This window comes from Onychostoma macrolepis, chromosome 22 (assembly GCF_012432095.1).
Source record: "Onychostoma macrolepis isolate SWU-2019 chromosome 22, ASM1243209v1, whole genome shotgun sequence".
NCBI classification, from domain to species: Eukaryota; Metazoa; Chordata; class Actinopteri; order Cypriniformes; family Cyprinidae; genus Onychostoma; species Onychostoma macrolepis.
In genome coordinates this window covers 12,483,896-12,506,456 of record NC_081176.1, presented here as the reverse complement: position 1 = coordinate 12,506,456, position 22,561 = coordinate 12,483,896, and the positions used below count along the sequence as shown (strand labels likewise).

Sequence of the window (22,561 nt, the reverse complement as noted above, 5' to 3'; positions counted from 1 at the left end):
AGTGGCCTTGGATTACATTCTTGCAACACAAGGGGGAGCCTGTACCATTATCGGCCCTGAATGCTGCACCGGTTTAATGGATCCAACCAAGAACTTGAACAATATCCAACAAGACATCCTTGATCTGTGCACCCAGGACGCGATCTTCCCAGTTGTCCTTCACTCCGGCGCCGGGACACCACGGACCCTGGGTGCACCAGCAGCGGAAGATGTGAGCCAGGCCCCGGGTGATGACATCTCCCCCTCCGCCGCCTCCGGTCTTCAAGATCTCCACCCGGAACCGCTTCGCTCCCCTCCGCAAGACGGAACGTGACACTGTGACACTCGTCGGAGACTCCATTGTCCAGCACGTCCGTGCTATGTTAGCTGAAGGTAAAGTGCACACTCACTGTTTCCACGGTGCTCGTGTTCTCGATGTTTCTGCGCAGATACCCGTGATCCTGAAGGGCGACGAGAGCGTCGGCGCTGTCGTGCAGCACGCGGGGGTTAATGACACCAAGCTGCGGCAGACAGAGACACTGAAGAGGGACTTCGGGAGCCTGATCGAGACGGTACGCAGCACATCGCCCGCGACGACGATCATCGTGTCAGGACCGCTTCCCACGTATCGTCGAGGACACGAAAGGTTCAGTAGACTTTTTGCTTCAAACGAATGGTTATTGTCATGGTGTAAAGAACAGAAACTGCTCTTTGTTAATGATTGGAATCTTTTCTGGGAGCGACCTAGGCTTTTCCGTGCTGATGGCCTGCACCCCAGCAGAGTCGGAGTGGAACTCCTGTCGGACAACATCTCCAGGACGCTTCGCTCCATCTGACTAGTAAGCCAATTCTCTCTGTGATGGCTTTTGTTCTTCCCTCTTAAATGATAGAAGTACTTGCGTTGTCCAATCTTTACAGACTGTGTCTGTTCCCCGAATAGTGAGGTCAACATATAAATTTAACCCTTTAACGCGTACGATCACACCGGTGTGATCAGTCTTGGCTGGTCCCAGGAGCGTACGATCACACCGGTGTGATTTAGAACGTTCAGTGCATCACGTCATCAACTGCTGAATTCAAATCTGCTTTCTGGCGCGGAGCCAGATCAGACGCGCGAGCGCTTGTCATATGATCACTTATTCAGTGTTTTCAACCATCTAATGCTTATTTTAGATTTCAGACATTTAAATACACATAAGTACTAGCAAAACCACACATTTATAGTTTGTAAAATATGCGCTGATGTCTATGGAAGCAGCAATAATAATCCATACAAATATAATCTGACGACATCTTTTATTGATTTCATATACACATAGTGTAGGTAACAATAAAGTTTACTCTGCTCTTCTGCCAGTTTACTGGAGACTTACTTTAACGTGTTTCGGGAGGAGAGGATGAATTTACGTGGTGTAAATCCCGCAGCTCTGATTCAGCGCGAACAAACATGGCGGCGCCCATCACCCGGTATAAATCAACTAACACGGTCATTATAAAAGTGTTTAAACAACCAAATACATTTACTTGCACATATTTCAGAATCGGAATATCAGATATTTCGTAATATAGCGAGTATGTTTGTGAATATTAATAATAAAAAAAGGAAAAACATGTGTCATACAGAGCTATCCTGGCTGCGGTGTGTCACATGACAAGCATGACGCGTCGCCATGGAAACAATAAGGCTATAAATTCTAAAATAACGGTCGCCGGGGGCTCAGATAGAATATTTTAAACTCACGTGCGAAAGGGTTAATGCAGGATCTAGAAAAAATCTGATCGTGATTAAACCTGAAAAATGTAAAATAAATGAACAAAAACCATTTCTAAAGCTTGGGCTCCTAAACATTAGATCACTCGCACCCAAAGCAGTTATTGTAAATGAAATGATCACAGATAATAGATTTGATGTACTCTGTTTGACTGAAACCTGGCTTAAACCAAATTAATATTTTGGTCTAAATGAGTCTACTCCACTAAGCTACTATTATAAACATGAACCCCATCAGACTGGTCGTGGCGGCGGTGTCTCAACAATATATAGTGATATTCTCAATGTTACTCAGAAAACAGGATACAGGTTTAACTCATTTGAAATACTTATGCTTAATGTTACACTGTCAGATATGCAAAAGAAATCTATCCTATTGTCAGACTGTGTCTCCGTGTCTTGTGTTTTTCCCCTCCTCTTGTTTCCATATTTGGAGTTCCTGTCCTCGTTAAGTGTTTATGAGTTAATTGGTCCCCAGCCCTGTGTGTTTATTTTCCTAATCTTCCAGTATTTAGAAGTCCTGTGTTCCCTCTCCTCAGTGTTCCGTCTTATATTGTCAATGTGTTTGTAGTTCATGTTTTCCTGAAGCTCTTCATTAAAGATTGTATTAATTGTTAGATTCCTCGTCTCCGCGTCTCTTCGTTTCCCTGCTCGACAACACACACAACTTGACACCTATCTCTTGCTCTGGCTACTGTGTATAGACCGCCAGGGCCATATACAGAATTCATAAAAGAATTTGCAGATTTCCTCTCATATCTATTGGTTAATGTTGATAAAGCGCTAATTGTTGGAGATTTTTACATTCAAGTTAGTAATACAAACGATGCGTTAGGACTTACGTTTACTGACCAAATAAACTCTTTTGGAGTCAAGCAAAACGTCACCGGGCCCACTCATCGTTTTAATCATACGCTAGATTTAATTATATCGCATGGAATTGATCTTACTGATATAGATATCGTACCTCAAAGTGATGATGTTACTGACCATTTCCTTGTATCGTACATGCTGCATATTACCGATATTAACTATATGGCTCCGCGTTATCGTCTGGGCAGAACTATTGTTCCAGACACCAAAGACAGATTCACAAATAACCTGCCTGATTTATCTCAACTGCTCTGTGTACCCATAAATACACATGAACTAGACGAAATGACTAGCAACATGGGCACTATCTTCTCTAATACATTAGAAGCTGTTGCCCCCCTCAATTTGAAAAAGGTTAGAGAAAAACGTACTGCGCCATGGTACAACAGTTATACCCATTCTCTCAAGAAAGAAACTCGTAATCTTGAGCGCAAATGGAGAAAAACTGACTTGGAAGTTTTTATAATTGCGTGGAAAAACAGTATGTCCAGCTATAGACAGGCTCTAAAAGCTGCCAGGGAAGAGCATATCCACAAACTCATAGATAATAACCAAAACAATCCAAGGTTTTTATTTAGCACAGTGGCTAGATTAACAAATAAACAGACGCTACCCAATCTAAATATTCCCTCACAGTTTAATAGTAATGACTTTATGAATTTCTTCACTGATAAAATAGATAACATTAGAAATACAATAACAAATGTAGGTTCTACACTAGGTTCTAGTACTTCAGTTTCATTCACCACTCCCAAAGAAAAACTGCAGTGCTTTACAACTATAGGACAGGAAGAACTAAATAAACTTATCACTGCATCTAAACCAACAACATGTTTATTAGATCCTGTACCCACTAAACTACCGAAAGAGTTGTTACCTGTAGCAGAAGAACCGCTTCTCAATATTATTAACTCATCGTTATCTTTAGGTCACGTCCCAAAACCATTCAAGCTGGCGGTTATTAAGCCTCTTATTAAGAAACCACAACTAGATCCTAGTGAACTGGCAAAATACAGACCCATTTCAAATCTGCCGTTTATGTCTAAAATTTTTGAAAAAGTTGTGTCTGCTCAATTGTGCTCCTTCTTGCAAAAAAATGATCTCTATGAAGAATTTCAGTCAGGTTTCAGGCCTCACCATAGCACAGAAACTGCACTTGTTAAAATTACAAATGACTTGCTTCTTGCGTCAGACCAAGGCTGCACCTCATTGCTAGTTTTACTTGATCTTAGTGCTGCGTTCGACACTATAGACCATGACCAGTGTTGGGCAAGCTACTTGGAAACTGTAGTGAGCTAAGCTAACAGTTACTCTTCTTTAAATGAAGATTAACTACACTAAAGCTACAGCCCTGGGAAATGTAGCAAGCTAAGCTACGGCAACATGGCAAAAGTAGTTTACTACATCCAAGCTACTTAAAAAAAAGAATTTAAAAAAAATTCTATTGAACCAACATCATACCAAGTCAATGCTCTCTCAGTGATCAATAAAACTGTCAGTCAAGCAGATAGACAGGCATAATAGTTCAGTTTAATTGTTTATTCAACAACTGTTCCAAACCAATTTGGCAACATAATCAGTATCAAATACATTGCTGGATTGACCTCAAATTGTGACATAGGCAAAATAAATTTTAGCTGTCGGCCAGAAACCTCCTATTGGTAGTTGGAATTGTGGCTTTATTGTATACAGATACATTTATATAAATGGTAACACTTCACAATAAGGTTCAGTAGTTAACATTAGTTAACTAGTGTAGTTAACATGAACTAAGAATGAACAATACTTCTGCAGCATTTATCTTAATGTTAATTTCAACATTTACTAACGCATTATTAAAATAAAAAGTTGTTTGTTAACATTTGTTAATGCACTGTGAACTAACATGAACTACTAATGAACGACTATTTTCTTTAACTAACATTAACAAAGATTAATAAATACAGTAACAAATGTATTTTAATGAAATCGTATTGTATAGTGTTATCATATAGATGTTTAGGCTAGGGGTTGCACCAACTAATCGACTAGTCGACTAGTCGATTTAATGCTCTGCCATGACGCTTTAAGCTTGACGTCGACTAGTCGCTGGTTCTATAGAGGGCGCAACAGTATAAGAAATCTCTGAAGGACTTCCACATTTACGCTCCATTTCCAAACAGTTAAAATGACAAATAAATGCATACTCTGAAAGCACTCCACAAGACATGTGTGATTATATTACTGGATGCTCGAAATTGAACGGGAGAATGCACATTAAACAGCTTATAGTACAGGTCAGTTAATCGCCATTCTAATATAATGCGCTGCTGCTCTGTAATGCACACACATTGGCTTCAGACAGTAGCGCGTACATCACACGCAGATCACGTGTGCACAGAATCTTTCAGCGCGGAAATGTATTGTCAACACTGTTCTGCGATTTCTCAATAAAATAGCTTAGAAACTGAAAAGTTCAAGCATATATTTCTTATTAACTAAATCCCACAGCTTCATTACTAGTAGAGAGTAGCTGCCAGGTAGAATTAATTCACACATGTAATCGCTCTCACTAATGCATTCATATGAATGTAATCTTTACTGTGCAACTTATCTGTATGTGATTTAGAACCAGCAGAGATCTGTTAGAAATATAACGAATATAGAGACAAAAGAACTGATAAAAAATTAGCTGTTATAGGAGCAATAGCTATGTGGGCAGCACTGTGCCATAGCTGTGCACAAGGTGTTTGTCACAGCTCCAGACTTATTTGTTCATTAATGACGTCATCAGTGACTAGTCGACTTCGAATCGACTTTCTTCACATAAAAGTCGACTTTAAAAAATCAGAGGTCGTTCAACCCCTAGTTTAGGCCTACAGATAGGCTCTGTTTATTTGCATCGTTGCATGTGTCATTAGATATTAATATAAACATTTCACCAAAATCAAATTTAAATACGAAGCTTTGAACCAGCGAATGTTTTTATTTTTACATTTTTTCCCGACTCGTGTTCCGTTTTCCCCAGTTTTCTGTCATTATGTGGGCGTTCAGTTTTTTTCTGTTATTTGGCCAAAGTATCATATTATGAAAGATTCAGCGCTTCGCATGAGCTATTTGGCTGTGACTTTACAACAAATGCTAGACCTCTTCTCCGCTCCTGAAAAACAAACAAATAAACAAAAAAAAAGCATTAGCCTTTATAAATAGTGTTTTTTGAGTAAAGAAACCGCTGTACTTATTCAATCAACAGTTCTTTATTTACCTTCAGACTGCAAACAAGCTGAGATGCTCTAAACTGCGCGCCGCACTTCATTGACGAGAGAAGCGGGAGGAATAACGAGGTTTGACTGACAGTTTGAGGAGCCAATGGCGTTACGAGCTTTAGTGTCTGTGGCGTCACTTACTGATCCAGGATCAGTGATCCGTAGCAGTTTTATTTCTATTTTGAGCTCGAGTTTCAGAATGCTTTCTTTGGAAGATGTAACGTTAGCTTTTGTTGACGCTACCACCGCTACTTGATCAAAAAAAGAGCTTAACTACCGAAAAGCTATTTGATTCAGAAAGCAGTGACGCTACCGCCACGCTACTGAGAAATGTAGTTAAACTAGTAGCGTCACTACTTGAAGCGATGCTACTGCCCATCACTGACTATGACATACACATAGATCGATTACAAAACTATATGGGTATTCAAGGGCAGGCTTTAAGATGGTTTAGATCCTACCTATCCGATCGCTACCACTTTGTTTATTTAAACGGGAAGTCATCTCAATTATCACCAGTAAAGTATGGAGTACCACAAGGATCTGTCCTTGGTCCTCTGCTATTTTCAATATACATGTTGCCCCTTGGTGATATTATTAGAAAATACGGGATTAGTTTTCATTGTTATGCTGATGATACTCAACTATATATCTCAACAAGACCAGATGAAACTTCTGAACTATCTAAGCTAATAGATTGTGTTAAAAATGTAAAAGATTGGATGACCAATAATTTCCTCCTATTAAATTCGGATAAGACAGAGATATTACTTATTGGACCAAAAAACAGTACTCAGAATCTCTTGGATTACAATTTGCAACTAAACGGATGTACTGTTACGTCTTCTAAAGTCAAAAATCTGGGTGTTATATTAGATAGCAACTTGTCATTTGAAAATCATATTTCCCATGTTACAAAAACAGCATTCTTCCATCTTAGAAACATTGCCAAGCTTCAAAACATGCTACCTGTTTCAGATGCAGAAAAGCTAGTTCATGCATTCATGACCTCTAGACTGGACTATTGTAATGCACTGTTAGGTGGTTGTCCTGCATCTTCAATAAACACGCTACAGGTAGTCCAAAATGCAGTGGCTAGAGTCCTTACCAGGTCAAGAAAATATGATCATATTACCCCAATTTTACAGTCTCTGCACTGGCTACCTATTAAGTTCCGGATCAGTTACAAAATATTATTACTTGCCTATAAGGCCCTAAATGGTTTATCTCCTTCGTACCTAACTAGTCTTCTACCACGCTACAATCCAAATCGCTCCCTAAGGTCGCAAAACTCTGGACTTTTGGTAGTACCTAGGATAGCAAAGTCCACTAAAGGAGGTAGAGCTTTTTCACATTTGGCACCCAAACTCTGGAATAGCCTTCCTGATAACGTTCAGGGTTCAGACACAGTCTCTCTGTTTAAATCTAGATTAAAGACACATCTATTTAGCCAAGCATTCACATAATCCATTTTATAATCTTGTACTGCATTTATATCTGATCAAATGTACATTATAATTCTTTAACTTGGGTTGAACAAATCATTTTTGCTTGAATAGAACAGCTGCTACGCTAATTATGTCTCTATTTGTTTCTCTGATTCTGCCATGGGATTAACATCCCGTGGTAACTAGGAATTACTGAAGCGTCAGTCTGGATGCAACCCTTAAAAAGATCTGAGATGACCAAACAAATGAGAAGAGATGACGGCAACCCCTCAGAGGACCACGGAGGATGCCAACCCTCAGACAACATACAGAATTACCAAGTTAGGTTTGTCATAACTTAAATATATTGGGTTTCTGCTGTATGTATGTGTGTATATATGTATATATATATATATATATATATATGTGTGTGTGTGTGTATGTGTGCGTGTGTGTATGTATGTACATATACAGTATGTATATATATATGTATATAGTAGAAACTTAATTTCCTGTAAAGCTGCTTTGCAACGATTGTATTGTAAAAAGCGCTATACAAATAAACTCGAATTGAATTGAATTGAAATAAATAAAATAATCATCATGACATCAGTGTAGCTGATGGTGAAATGTGCTCACTTGAGTATCTTCAGCTCACACACAGGATTCTTCAGTCCCTCACAGATCTTTTTTATTCCTGAGTCCAGCAGACGGCTTTTGTTCAGGTTCATCTCTTTCAGGATGGTTTTGGAGGAGAGAACAGTAGCTAGAACTGAACAGTTTTTCTCTGTCAGCTCACAATTATTCAGCCTGAAAACACAAACAGCATTATTTATGATTCAGCATATATTCAACACAAATCAGATCAAAAGCTCTTCACATCTGATCACACATGTGGATGACAGTCTTAAATGATGAATAAACAGAAGTTATTATGTATAATGTATTGTTGACTCACTTCATTTTCTCCAGTTTGCTATGAGAGTCCATCAAAAGAGCAGAGAGTTTCTCCCCATCCAGATCTCCTAATTTATCTTCACTCAGATCCAGTTCTGTCAGTAATAATGGACTTGCACCCAGTGCTTCAGTGAGATACTCACACGCTTCTTGTGCAGCAGGACATTTCAAGAACCTACATGAAGTAGAAGAGAATTTAGATTAGATAGTCATGTTATAACAGTTGTGTGATCGTGTTTAATTATTTTTAAATTAAAATTCAGTAAATTCTACTTCATGTTACTTTAATACTTCAAGCATCCATTTGTCTCCTCTACATAGTTGCTCAGCTCTGACTCCATGTCTGTGGCTTCTTTGAAATATTTGAAGACATTAATCACCTGATGGTCTTTAATTTACAGGAGTTATCCTGTAGTAAATCAATGAGCCCCTCCACTCCTGATTGTCCAGGATCATTTCCTTTGAGATCCAGCTCTGTCAGGTGTGAGTTTGACTTCAGAGATGAAGTCAGAGTTTTATATCCTTCTTCAGTGATACTGCAGTCTGAAAGTCTATAGAAAAAAATGCTGTTAAGGTACAGCAGCCAATGCTGTAATGATATCTGAAAATGAAATGAAACTGAAATGAAAATGAAATTGTAGTCTCCGTAGTCATCTAGATTTGTATTATTTGATATATCAAATGCACATTTCGTAATGTATTCTGTATCTTTGGGACTTTGTCAGTCTAATTGCCCCCTGTGTATTTGGTTGGCGCGAGGATTGGAATTGGGAACCGCTGATGTAGCCTATTGTAGTAATGTTGTCTCTGGTATTCTGGTCTGTGAGCGTATATGCGTTCAGGGGTGTGGCTTTGGACAGCGATTGCAGGGAGGGCGGGATGTTTGCTTTTGGTGCTATCAGGCTAAAGTTAACATTTTCCAAGATCTCCTACTGCACCTTTAATATTAAAGTATAGCGAATCAAACAAAAGCACAAAGATACAGAAAACACTATCATTTATAAAAGTACACGTACAAACATGTACATAAACGAAAATACACACTTCAGTTTCTCCAATCTGCATAGTGTATTTTCCAACAGAGGACAGATCTTCTTAACTCCAGAGTTTCCTATTTCATTTCCACTCAGATCCAGCTCTATCAGGTTTGAAGGATTTGAATTAAATGCTGAAGTCAGAGCAGCACAACCTTCTTCTGTAATACTGATATTATTCAATCTGCAGAGAAAGAAAACAAAGACAGGAAACATTCTTCAGTTTATCTCAAAACCTTCTTTAAGGAATAACGACAGTCCTTATCCAAGCAAGTTCCTGACAATATAATAAAATGTTATATTTTAAAGATCTGTGTCACGGTGCACACAGCAGGGAGGAACGAGGAACACGCAGACGAGGAGATACTTCAAAATAATAGTCTTTAATGGTGACATCAGGACAGGGCAAGACAAGGCAAGGTTGACACAGACAGGAACACCGGGGGAATAACGAGTAGACCACACGAAAACTAACTAAACAGGCAGGAACTAAATACACATGACAATTACTGATAATTAGACAAAACACGGCTGGACAAGACTTAACTAATAATCACACTTAACAAGGACAGGAACAAGACCAAATATGGACACAAGAGGCGGGAACACATGACACACACGACAGAGGACGTGACAGTACTCCCCCCTCCCGAAAGGCGCGACCCGCGCCGTAACAGTTCCACCAGGGAGGGGGGGTGGACACTCTGGAGGCCCCTCAGGACAGACATGGACAGGAACAGGAACACAGGACGGGGACCTCCAGAGCGGAACAGACAGAGGCCATGGCAGGGCTCGGAGCTCAGGCGGCCATGGCGGAGCAGGGAGCTCAGGCGGTCATGGCAGATGGTCTTCATGGCCATAGCGGATGGTCTTCGTGGCCAAGGCCACATTCTTCGGCCCGCCCACCCTCTACTACCCCCCCCCCCAATCCAGGGGAGCCCTCCAGGGCTTAACGGACAGGACAAGACACTGGCCAGACACACAGACAGGACCGGGATAGCCCTCCAGGGCTAAACAGACAGGGACAGGCCAGACACACAGACAGGACAGCCCACAGGAACAGCTCGGAAGCTGAGGCTTCTTCTGGGCATGACAGGGAGTCAGGGGCCCTCACAGGGTCCCTCAGCAACCGCCTCCACTTCCATGACAGGGAGGCAGGCGGCTGGAATGGCCTCCATGGCCACAACAAGAGAAGCCGCCTGCAGCCAGACGAGTCTCCATAGACAAGACAAGGTTCTTTAAAATGTTCCTGTGGGCACGACAAGACGGCACTCCTGGCCGTCACATGTGGACTTGCTCCACGGGGACCCGGGTCTGGACTGGAGTCAGCGGCGGCTGGCGGGCGGGAGCCACACCCCAGGCGGGCTAGCCACATGCGCTTCCAGGCGGGCTAGGGTGAGCCGCGTGAAGGGAGGGAGCCGCCGACGTTCGGGTTGGCTTTCCCCGTAGTCGGCGGCGTGTACGAGCGGCTGCCCGTGATGGCGGCAGACGATTCTACCGCGAACGGCGGGCTCAAGACAGCTGCGGACGGCGGCGACGATTTCCCCGCGAACGGCGGGCTGAAGAAAGCCGCGGACGGCGGCAAACCGGAGGGGCTCGCGGCCAACGGACTCACGGCAATCCCGCCGAACTCCCACGCGTTGCTGTCGCGGACTATGGCGGGACGAACAAGCGGCGACTTCCATGCCGCGGGACAGACAGGAACAAAACAAGAAAACCAAAACAAAAGACTTAAGAAAAACGGAAAACAAAACGTGGTGAAGGCCGCCGCTTACTGTTTTGGTCTGGTCTTCTGTCACGGTGCACACAGCAGGGAGGAACGAGGACCACGCAGACGAGGAGATACTTCAAAATAATACACACGACAGAGGACGTGACAATCTGTTAACAGGTTTAATATGTTATGTATTAATCCATGTACAATACTCACATCAGTGTGTTGAGTTTACAGTGTTTATCCTGCAGCAGAGCAGTGATCTCTCGTGTGTCTCCTAGTTCATGTTCACTCAGATTCAGCTCTCTCAGGAGTAACGGATTTTTACCCACAATTCTAGTCACATACTGACAGGCTTCAACTGCAGCAGCACCCAAAAATCTGAGTGAGTAAATGATGACAGACTTTATTTTGGGGTAACCTAACCCTATCCTTTTAAATCTTTAATATAAAGCTTTGTGATGAGACTGATGACAACAACAGAAATAGATTGTGCTTTTCATTGTATTCGAGAAAAGTATTTATAATCTATATATATAAATAATCTGCATGTCATATGTTGTATTATTTCATCTCGTTTTACCTCACTGTCTTCAGCTGACAGTTTGGATCCTGTAGTAAATCATTGAGCTGCTTCACTCCTGATTGTCCAGGATCATTTCCTGTGAGATCCAGCTCTATCAGGTGTGAAGGGTTTGATCTCAGAGCTGAAGCCAGAGATGTATAACCTTCTTCAGTGATACTGCAGTTTGATAGTCTAGAACAGAAACGAAAATGTAACATTCAGATGATTAATCAGTTACTCTAGAAATTAAACAATATAAATCCATAACAAATTTTTTTTTAAATTCTGTTCCTTTAACAAATTAATTTTAAATAATTTTAAACAAAATGCATGACTCAATATGGATGCAAACAAAAGGCCCAGAGACCTTTAATATGTCAGATATCAACTCACCTGAGTTTCTCTAGTTTACATTTCTCTTTCAGTCCATCAGAGATCAGCTTCACTCCTGAATCCTGTAGATTATTATTGCTTAAGTCAAGATCCTTCAGACTGCTGGAGTCTGAACTGAGAACTGAAGTGAGAGCTGAACAGCTTTCCTCTGTTAGATCACACTTATTGAGCCTGTAAAAAAAAAAAAACACTTTAAAAAAATTTATTCACATTCTAATTGCACAATGTAAAATATAAGTCCCAAACAAATTGGGAAGAGTCATAATAACCTTGTTTAATTTTATAATATATAGAGACAATAAAAGGCATTCACTTTCATTCATGGACATGCAAAAGGAGCAGGGTGAAAACACAAGAACAAGAAAAAAAACTTTGCCTTGCTTTGCATACTGAAGTTTAGTGATCTCTGACTTGCGAATTTACAGAACAAAAATATGTCTGACCAAGAGAGGATATTAAGAAAGATTTATAAATTCATAACTGTAAAGAGTAAACACAAAAATATTTAAATGAAACATTTCTCATATTGTCTGTGTATCTGGAAACTCATCATTAGCCCTTTAATGTAATTAAATTAAAACAATAAATTTAGTCACATTATTTGTAAATAATTTCTAAAACCAGTCACACATTCAGCTTTGCTTTAACTCAAATTGTGTCTGTTGTCACACAACTTACTCTAGTTTCTCTAATTCACACTTTACACTCTTCAGTCCAGTGCAGAGATAAATCAATCCTGAATCCTTCAGATTATTATTGTTCATGTTCAGCTTTTTCAGATTGGAATCTGATCCAAGAACCGTAGCCAGAGCTGAACAGCTTCTGTCTGTTAAGTTACAATCATTCAGTCTATAAGGGAAATCACAGAATTAGATTTGGTAAATACATAAACGTAAATATTTTTTACCTAAACATTAAATATATTGTAATTAGTATTTTTTTTTTTAGACACAGAGATATTTGCTACATAAAATAAACAATTTTAAACAAGCATGTTACATTTTGTTAAGGTTTATGGTTTTGATGTAGGGCTGCAACTAACATTATTTTGATAATTGATTAATCTGTAAATTGATTATTCAACAAATTAGCACTAAAGTGATACTTCTTTTCTTTTTTTAATGTTGTCTTCCAATAATGTGCAAACTGCTGGCTATGCAACATTGTGAATGTATCAAAGCAGGTTATGATATACATTATGTGCAAAAAAAAAAAAGAAACATTATGATCTAAAACTTTCACTCATGTGAAAACAGTAATGATATTTATACCCCACTGCAATAGTCTCTGTACAGTTAATGTTCTCATTAAAGGGGTCATAAACTGAGAAAAAAAAATTCCCGTGATCTTTAGACATACTGTATAAGAGGTTATTGTACTATAAAACGTCCCTTAAATTAATAATAATGCAGATAATAAACACTAATAATAAATTAGTAATAATGTTTTGAATGTGTAGGTTTCACAAATTTAGACCGTTTTGAGCAGTCGTGTTCAAAGGAATTTAACTAAGTCAATACTGGTAATATTCAAATACAATTTCTAAAATATTGATAAAATATGCATCAAACTGGTTTTTGCAGTAGTTCTTGTAAAATTTCTCATTTATTTAATTAATAAAAAGTGGTTAAATGTTGTAATTAACATTAACAATAACAGTAACATTACAAATTTGCACATTCTCTCAATAGAGATGTTACTCATTAATAAATAAATAATAAATAAAGTCAAAATTATTTTGTAAATCACTTTTTATTGTAAATCCCATTTTTCCATCTTTGACCTAGAGCAGTGGTGCCCAACCCTGTTCCTGGAGATCTACCTTGCTGCAAAGTTCAGCTCCAACCCGATTCAAACACAGCTTAACCAGCTAATTAAGATCTTCAGGAGCACTTAATAATTACAGAACCTGACACCTTGTACGGACAACACTGCGACCGTTGCGTACATCAACCGACAAGGTGGTCTTCGCTCCTGTCGCATGTCGCAACTCGCCCGCCACCTCCTCCTCTGGTGTCAGAAGCATCTGAGGTCGCTTCGGGCCATTCACATTCCGGGCTTACTCAACCGGGCAATCGACGAGCTGTCACAAGCTGCGCTCCCTGGAGAGTGGAGACTCCATCCCCAGATGGTCCAGCTGATTTGGAGACGTTTCAGACTCGCTCAGGTAGACCTGTTTGCTTCTCTAGAGACCTCTCATTGCCAGTTGTTTTACTCCCTGACCGAGGGAACACTCGGCACGGACGCACTGGCACACAGCTGGCCACGGGGCATTCGCAAGTATGCGTTTCCCCCAGTGAGCCTTCTTGCACAGACACTGTGCAAGATCAGGGAGGACGAGGAGCAGGTCCTGCTCGTGGCGCCATACTGGCCCACTCGGACTTGGTTCCCGGAACTGATGCTCCTCATGACAGCCCCTCCTTGGCAGATTCCTCTGAGGAAGGATCTACTGACTCAGAGACGGAGCACGTTATGGCACCCGGGTCCAGACCTCTGGAAACTTCATGTCTGGTCCCTGGACGGGATGCGGAGGTTCTAGGTGACGTACCCCAGGAGGTAGTTGACACCATCACTTCGGCGAAAGCGCCGTCTACAAGACATGCTTACGCCTTGAAGTGGAACCTGTTCGTCGAATGGTGTTCTTCTCACCAAGAAGACCCCCGGAAGTGCCTGATCAGAGTCGTGCTGTCCTTCTTGCAGCAAGGGTTGGAGCGAAGGCTGTCTCCCTCCACCCTTAAAGTCTATGTGGCTGCGATTGCTGCCAACCACGACCCCGTGGAAGGGAAGTAGGTGGGGAAGCATGACTTGGTCATCAGGTTCCTTAGGGGGGCGAGAAGGTTAAATCCCCCACGGCCCCCCTCTATACCCTCTTGGGACCTGTCTCTAGTGCTCAGAGCACTACAGCAGGGACCATTCGAGCCTTTGCAGACAGTCGAGCTGAAGTTTCTTTCAATGAAGACTCTGCTCCTGCTTGCATTGGCCTCCATCAAGAGGGTAGGGGGCCTGCACGCATTTTCGGTCGACGATTCGTGCCTAGAGTTTGGGCCAGCGGACTCCCAGGTAACCCTGAGGCCCCGGCCTGGCTATGTGCCCAAGGTTCCCACTACTCCCTTCAGGGATCAGGTGGTGAGCCTGCAAGCGTTGCCCTCTGAGGAGGCAGACCCAGCCCTAGCTTTGCTTTGAGATGCTACGTTGACAGGACGCAAAGCTTCAGGACCTCAAACCAGCTCTTTGTTTGTCAGTTTGCCCCTTCTGCCGTCTCTAAGCAGAGGATGGCCCACTGGATAGTGGACGCCATCACCCAGGCTTATCAGGCACAGGGTGTGCCCTGCCCGTTCAGGTTGAGAGCTCACTCTACTAGAAGTGTTGTTTCCTCCTGGGCGCTCGTGGCGCCTCGCTGGCAGACATTTGTAGAGCTGCGGGCTGGGCGATCCCTAACACGTTCGCTAGATTCATAGCCTCCGTGTGGAACCGGTTTCCTCCTCTGTTCTCACCTCAAACGGGTAGAAGCACTGAGAGGCTCCAGTTTTGGGTCGGCTTGCTAAAACTGCTCCAGAGAGTCCGTTGGTAGACCCTGTCGAGCTCCTCCGTCCCCTCGGTAGCCAGAAGTGGCAGAACGTCTGGCGCCAGGCCCTCACTCGATGGATCCGTGAGAACCGGTAGAGGGCTGGGTCCCATATGTAGAGACCTAATTGGATCCCATATGTGTCAGTCCAAGGTATAGCCTCAGAGCCCGTGTTTCCCTGGCAGACTTCCTGCCATTACCCAAGAGGCTACAGTCACCTCTAATCTTCCATATTCACCTAAACGGTTGTTATATGTATAAGTGCTTCTGAACCTCCTTCGGGAAGGTTGGGCTTCCGCAGCGTTCCTGTTCCAAGTGGAACGGGTACGTTTTCCCAGTGTTATGCAGTCTTACTGAGTGGGTAGTGCCATAGCGACAGTAACTGGTCTTCTTGTGGTGAGCCCTGACCTACGCCAAAAAGTAGGGGCGCAGGAGGCTTCCACGGGACACTGGAAGGGGCAGTATCTGTGGCCCTTTGGTAGGGATCCCAATTCGTTGGTCACCCGACGTGACTTGGAGTGACCGACTGAAAGGGAACGTCTTGGTTACATATGTAACCCTCATTCCCTGAAGGAGGGAACGGAGACGTCACGTCCCGTCGCCACGGCTGCTGTACCACCGCTGAGCGGCCGGGTCACCGGCTCGGCTCCTCAGTGAAAACCTTAATATGCGCTGCACCTGCTGCCTACTTATACTCACACTGTGATCAGCGGCAGCTGGATGCAATAATCGCATGCCAATGTGCATTGGCTCGTTTAGTTACACTTGAAGTGGATTGGTCTCTCTAAGCGAGATCCCAATTCGTCGGTCACCCGAAGTGACGTCTCCGTTCCCTCCTTTTACAAAACACGGCAAGCGGTGAAAACACTGCGCGGCTATCGCTTTCTCTCATTTTAGATGCGTTTTATACAGTCAAGCTGGTGCTCGTGTCATGAACTCGAGGCGGACGTTACCATAGTAATCGCAAAGCGTGACAAAATGACTATTCACTAAAGTCAGCTCATCCAAAACCTTTAATTCTGTGTCTGTTAGCTCACTCTCATGTTGTTCTCGCACGTCAAGCACGCTTTTAAACGTTCGTGCACTGTAAGATGTGCATTATTATTATTTCCCATTTCATATTTTACAGTTATTTATTTCCCATTTCATAGCCCACGTCTTGTTTTTTAAATGCAAAAACGCATTCTCTGTGAATAGCCACTTAGGACGCAGCTCACGTGCATGAAGCGTCATCTATTTCCCTAAACAACCACAGTTCCGATTTTCTGGCACAGAATGAGAGCTTATTAGATCACGACCACGATTATTTATTTTTTGCTAATTATTATTTTATTTTAGTTAGTTTTTCAGTTACTGTTGTTAGTGTCGTTTAGTTTTAGTTTTTCATTTTTTTTTTAAATTTTAATTTTATTTCAGTTTCTGAAAATGTTTTTTGACCAATAGTTTTAGTCTTAGTTTCAGTTTTCCTTTACGAAAATAACCTTGGTGGGAACCCTGTGTTAAACAGTTCATATGAGTATTTATGCATTTTTAGCATTTTAAATCTATTCCTACATACACAATCCTACATTCCTACATTAAAAATACACATTCCTACATTAAACCTACATACACAATATGTATTTCTGTTTGTTTCTGTTACATTTGTTTCACTCGCATATGCATATTGGCGCTCAATTAATTGAATGAAGTTCAACAGAGACTTGCTTGCTGTCAGGCTGAACGTTTATGCAAAATGCCAATGCAGCTTTTTCTAAAATTTATATCTAAAGATACAACTGTAAAATGTAAGTTACAGTATAAACTGAGGAAAATGTCTCCAAATGCATTAAACAGAACACACATCTGCCAGAGCACCAGGGCCACGTTAAACTATATGTAAATGGGATTGTTTTAAGTGCATAATATAAAGCATTCCACTATATTTTAGATTAATTTTTATCCATGTGTAATTGACTAATTTAAAATGACATGACTAGCAGCTGATTTAGTGCAAAGCGCATAGATGTGATTACTCAATAATTACATTTCATTATTGATTTTGATTAGTTGTTGTAGCCCTAAATCATACTGATATCATTTAACCATATACAAGTTTAAGTAAGTTTTATGTGATTAAAAAAATGTGAATATTAAAATAGAACATGGGTATATTCAATTAAACTACATAGAAAGATTAATTATGTCATGTTTAGAATTTACTTGCAGGTGGTAAATGACTCAGAAAATTAAAGAAGGTTATCGACACATGCGTTTTTCAGATGAGTGCAAAAATATGACAAATTACTAACAAAGCTTCTGTGCAAGTTTTTATGACTGATGATAGTCGAATGAGACACTCGTCTGATTTCTTGAATTTCTGAAGCTCAAACTTCTTCATCTCCTCCTCTGATGTCAACAACACAAAAGCCAAAGCAGACCACTGGGCAGGAGAAAGATCAGAAGATGACAGACTTCCTTCTCTAAGGTGGGTTTGAATCTCTTTCACCAAAGTTTGGTCGTTCAGTTCATTCAGACAGTAGAACAGATTGATGGATCTATCCGGAGAAAGATTATCTTCAAATTTCTGCTTGATGTACTGAACTACTTCCTTTTTGCTCTGGTCATTGTCGTCTTGCTGTGTCAACAGACCTCGTAAGAGTGTTTTTTTAGACTCAAGTGACAAACCGAGAAGGAAGCGAAGGAAAAGGTCAAGGTGTCCATTGTCACTCTCAAGCGCCTTGTCCACTGCAGTCTTGAGCAAATCAATCATGGTGTCATTTTGGTTTTCCTGTTCTGTAGACTCTTGAACAAATGCGTTTTTTTTGTTGATGTCTAGAAAAAGATGTGCATAAAGGGCTGCAATAAACTCTTGAATGCTCATGTGAACAAAGCAGTACATGGTACCAAGAATGATCCCTGTTTCCTCCTTAAAGATCTGGGTACACATGCCTGAATACACTGATGCCTTATAGACGCTAATACCACAAGCTTCCAAGTCTGATTCATAGAAGATCAGGTTATTTCTTTCCAGCTGATGAAATGCCAGTTTCCCCAGTGACAGAATGGCATCTTTATCCCAGGAAACATCTGGTCTGTATTCTCCATCATACTTTTGACGGCTCTGCAGGATCTGAAAGCGGAGAAAGTGTGTGTACATTTGTGTCAGAGTCTTGGGAGTGTCTTCAGTATTTGATTCCTGAAGTGTTTTGGAGGCATCATCAGCCTGATTGTTTTTCAGATCATTATTTCTTTTCTCCTCTAAAATGTTCTGGAGAACAGTGGCTGAAATCCAGCAGAAGACTGGGATGTGGCACATGATAAAGAGACTCTTTGATTTTTTAACATGATCAATGATTTCTTTGGCCTGATTCTCATCTTTGAATCTTTTTCTGAAGTACTTCTCCTTTTGTGCATCATTGAATCCTCGTATCTCTGTCAGCCGGTCGATACAGTCAAGAGGAATCTTACTGGCAGCTGCTGGTCTGGTGGTGATCCAGATCTGCGCAGAAAGAAGCAGATTTCCCTTGATGAGGTTCGTTAGGAGAACATCCAGAGACGCTGGTGAAGATACATCAGACCACATCTCATTACCCTTAAAGTTTAGAGGAAGACGACATTCGTCCAAACCATCAAGGATGAACAGGACTTTGAATTTATCTTTTCTTGCAAGGTTCAGTCCTTTTGTCTCTGGGAAAAACTGACTTACAAGGCTCGTCAAACTTAGTTTTTTTTCCTCCTTTAAGTTCATCTCTCTGAATGGAAGAGGAAATATGAAAGTAATATCCTCATTTTCTTTTCCTTCAGCCCAATCCAGAATAAACTTTTGCACAGAGACTGATTTTCCGATGCCAGCAACTCCTTTTGTCAGTACAGTTCTGATCTGCTTGTCTTGTTCAGGTGATTTGAACAAATTTGTGCATTCAACCTGTATCTCTTGTGACTCAGCACGCCTGCGAACATTTTCAATCTGTCTTACCTCATGTTCAGTATTGACCTGTTCACTACAACCCTGAGTGATATAGAGATCTGTGTAGATGTTATTTAGAAGTGTAGAGTCACCATGCTTTGCAATTCCTTCAAACACACATTGATACTTTTTCTTCAGGTTTGATTTAAGCTGTCGTTGATGAATGAAGACCAGCTCATCTAAACAAACACAACAAAAGCACTTGATCCTACATTTCTTTCCTCATTTTATAAGTGACAGTATGACAGATGCTCATGAGCCTCTTACCTTTTAGAGTGTCTGCAAGTTCATCTTGCTTCATATTTTTTAGGAAGTAAAGTGTGATATCAAGAGCTGCTTCTTTGACACTGCACGTGTCCTCTGTAAAGTCCTGAACAAAGTATTGCGTGTTCTCTTTTTTTAACATTTTCTTAAACTTTTTCAGCTCAGTCCTCAGAAATGCAATTATTTTGTACTCAAGGTCCTAAAATCAAAGCATAAAAACAAAGATTACAACAATAAAATGTAATTAAATCTTACATCCACATATTAATATGAGGTTAAACAAGTTACAGACAGGCAGCAGTAAAAAAAAAAAAAAAGTGAAGTTGTGATCATGTGAGAAATGTAACTACAAATAGCAATGGTATAGACAAAAAGTGATCATAGTTATCATGAGTCATCACGAGTTATCATATCAAACTTGATTCAATCATTTTAAGTAAAATTACTGAAAATACAGCGAAAAACTTCAAACCAGTGTTTCCCTATATTCAGTTTATCAGGCACACTGCCACTACTGATTTATGAGCATTGCTGCTGCAATTTCACACGACTTATTGATGATCTTGATGCAACATTAAATATTAGTAAAAAAAAAAAAAAAATGTAACAGAAGTACCAGAATTGAGTAAGGGAAAATGAACATTTCCAAATGTCCATATGACTGTATATTATTCTGTAGATGACTGTATATCATGCAAAGCTGTAAAGCTGCTAAATATTGTTTGCATATAACTGTAACTTTAACTAACATTTTAAGTGAATCATTTCTTAAGTAATGTAAGTTAGAATAGATTGTGTGTCTTCCTACTGATAGCAGCACAATACATGCCGATATGAAAGCTGTAATGGTTGTTTATTATTCCTCTACCAACATGAAAAAGAGTCCATCATGGCAGGTTGTGGATGTGTGCACAACTAAAAACATAAGGGAAACACTGTAGACATTAATTAACTGTCATTTTTTTAACAAATAAAATATGTAATTTTACATTTGTTGAATAATGTATTTAATTGTTATGATATAAACCTTATATTACTATTTAAGAATACAAACAATATTTTTTTCCCCACCTGGAAGATCCAGACAAGATTTTCTCTGAAATTCTTTTTGAAGCGGTTATTCTGGAAGCCTGATTTCTCATACTGAATCCTGTTAGGGAATTAATTTCCGATATAAGAAACATTTTTTTTTTTTTTTTTGCAAACAAATCCATTCTCAACATCAGTATAATTGTATTTTTTTCTCTTTTTGTTTATGACTGACGACATCACATATCAATGTCAGAAAATGTCAGAAGGTCGTAGCCAAAGTCAATATCATCACACAACTGACGTGACAAAATAAATGTTGTCTTTTTAGGAACAAATGCATTTCTCTTGAACCGTTTGGTTTATGGAATGCAGAGTATTTGAACACTTATTGTAAAGTGCTAACTTTGCTTCAAAAGGCAGAGTGTACACCATTTCAAAAGCTAAGTTACATGTTATAGAAAAATGTATTATGCACTTTGGCGTGGTTGGTTATGTTGTAAATTAAACCTTTTAGTTAAATTGTGCTATCTAAAAGATATGTTTTCATTCCCACCGGTTGAGAAGAAAAGTTGCTAGTTCCACATCACTCTTCATTTTCATCTGGGCCTTTAGAGTTTCCCACCGTCTAAATTCTGCTCCAATATCTACTGTGGTCTTCTGTCCTTTGTTGCTAAATCACACAAAACAACAAATCATATGGAAACTAACAGCTTCAGGTTCTGTGTTTATTATTTTGGGCAAACAATCATCAAACCTGCATGAGAAATAAATAAATACTTGACTACAGGAAACTCCTTTGTTACTGATATCCGCACATGCTCTCTCTAGTCCTCCTCAGAAATGTGCACTTCACAAAGTGCAAAAGTTAATGGTCTTTCCAGTTTATTCAGGCCATTCAAATTTACTCATTTATTTTATAAATGTATAGATGTGAAAATTAATATGCTGGTAATTCCACACATTTGATAAATCTAACTGAACAGAACATAGAATTTTCGTTTAGTAACTAAAAAAGCAGCGATGTCCCTGCTACATAGTTATGTTATCTTGAACCCTTGTCTATGTTGCTGTTATGTTGCTAGCTTTCTTGTTCTTATCATTAACTATGACTCATTTATAATGAACGCTGCACTGCATTAACCTCTCTCTTGCACATAAATTCATTTCAAGCCCCGATAATCAATCATATTCTGCTATGAGTTAATACATTTAATCAAATCAATTAAATCAACTTAATTTCTAAACTCTTTTTGATAGGAAAGGTGACTTAAACTATATATTATTCTGCCTGAATGTGATTACCAAAAACTTCCAGGCTGCCAGAGCAAACCCTGCTGTTTCATGATAACTGCCATTCTGCTGCTCTTTTCTATTGTTATGATGAAGATTCACACGAATCCCAGGAACTTTTCAAGGGTTTTCATGTGTAACAATAATCACATAATCTCGAGCCCCTGCTCCTTTGAGGTCCGACGGTAAGTGCCTTGCGGTCCGGTGCCCCCGGTTCTGCGATTTCTGCCGAGGGTAGGGGTGTTCGATATGACGATTTTTGATCGTGGACTATAAAAATGTCTCCACGATCTGCTTTTTTGAAGAAATATCGTAGTATCGTGCTACAGCACACATTCTATCAGATGCAGTTCTGGCGCCACCGTCTCTATGTACTGTACAACGCCATATACATTCAGTGTTAACTCAGCGGTAGAGTTACTCTCACGGGACACTGCACATATTCGCAGTCACAAAAGTACATTATTTGCATCTGCTTCAAAGACTTATTGGTTAAACGTTTC

The 22,561-nt window shown here is 40.4% G+C and overlaps 1 protein-coding gene across 4 annotated transcripts in view; it reads right to left on the bottom strand.

Moving 5' to 3' along the window:
• LOC131530060 (uncharacterized) overlaps window positions 1-22,561 on the bottom strand; it is a 175,737-nt gene that overhangs the window by 141,298 nt on the left and 11,878 nt on the right. For all 4 annotated transcript variants that reach the window (XR_009268306.1, XM_058760133.1, XM_058760134.1 and 1 more), the window contains exons 8-19: window positions 21,322-21,438; window positions 20,808-20,886; window positions 19,740-19,935; window positions 17,815-19,651; window positions 12,637-12,807; window positions 11,959-12,129; window positions 11,584-11,757; window positions 11,217-11,381; window positions 9,297-9,470; window positions 8,633-8,803; window positions 8,254-8,427; window positions 7,935-8,105 (exon numbers count right to left, since the gene is read on the bottom strand). Coding sequence is in view for 3 of the 4 variants with exons in the window: in XM_058760133.1 (XP_058616116.1) it covers window positions 7,935-8,105; window positions 8,254-8,427; window positions 8,633-8,803; window positions 9,297-9,470; window positions 11,217-11,381; window positions 11,584-11,757; window positions 11,959-12,129; window positions 12,637-12,807; window positions 17,815-19,651; window positions 19,740-19,935; window positions 20,808-20,886; window positions 21,322-21,438 (3,600 nt within the window). In the remaining variant the exon portion in view is untranslated. The remainder of the gene's footprint in view (window positions 1-7,934; window positions 8,106-8,253; window positions 8,428-8,632; window positions 8,804-9,296; window positions 9,471-11,216; window positions 11,382-11,583; window positions 11,758-11,958; window positions 12,130-12,636; window positions 12,808-17,814; window positions 19,652-19,739; window positions 19,936-20,807; window positions 20,887-21,321; window positions 21,439-22,561) is intronic.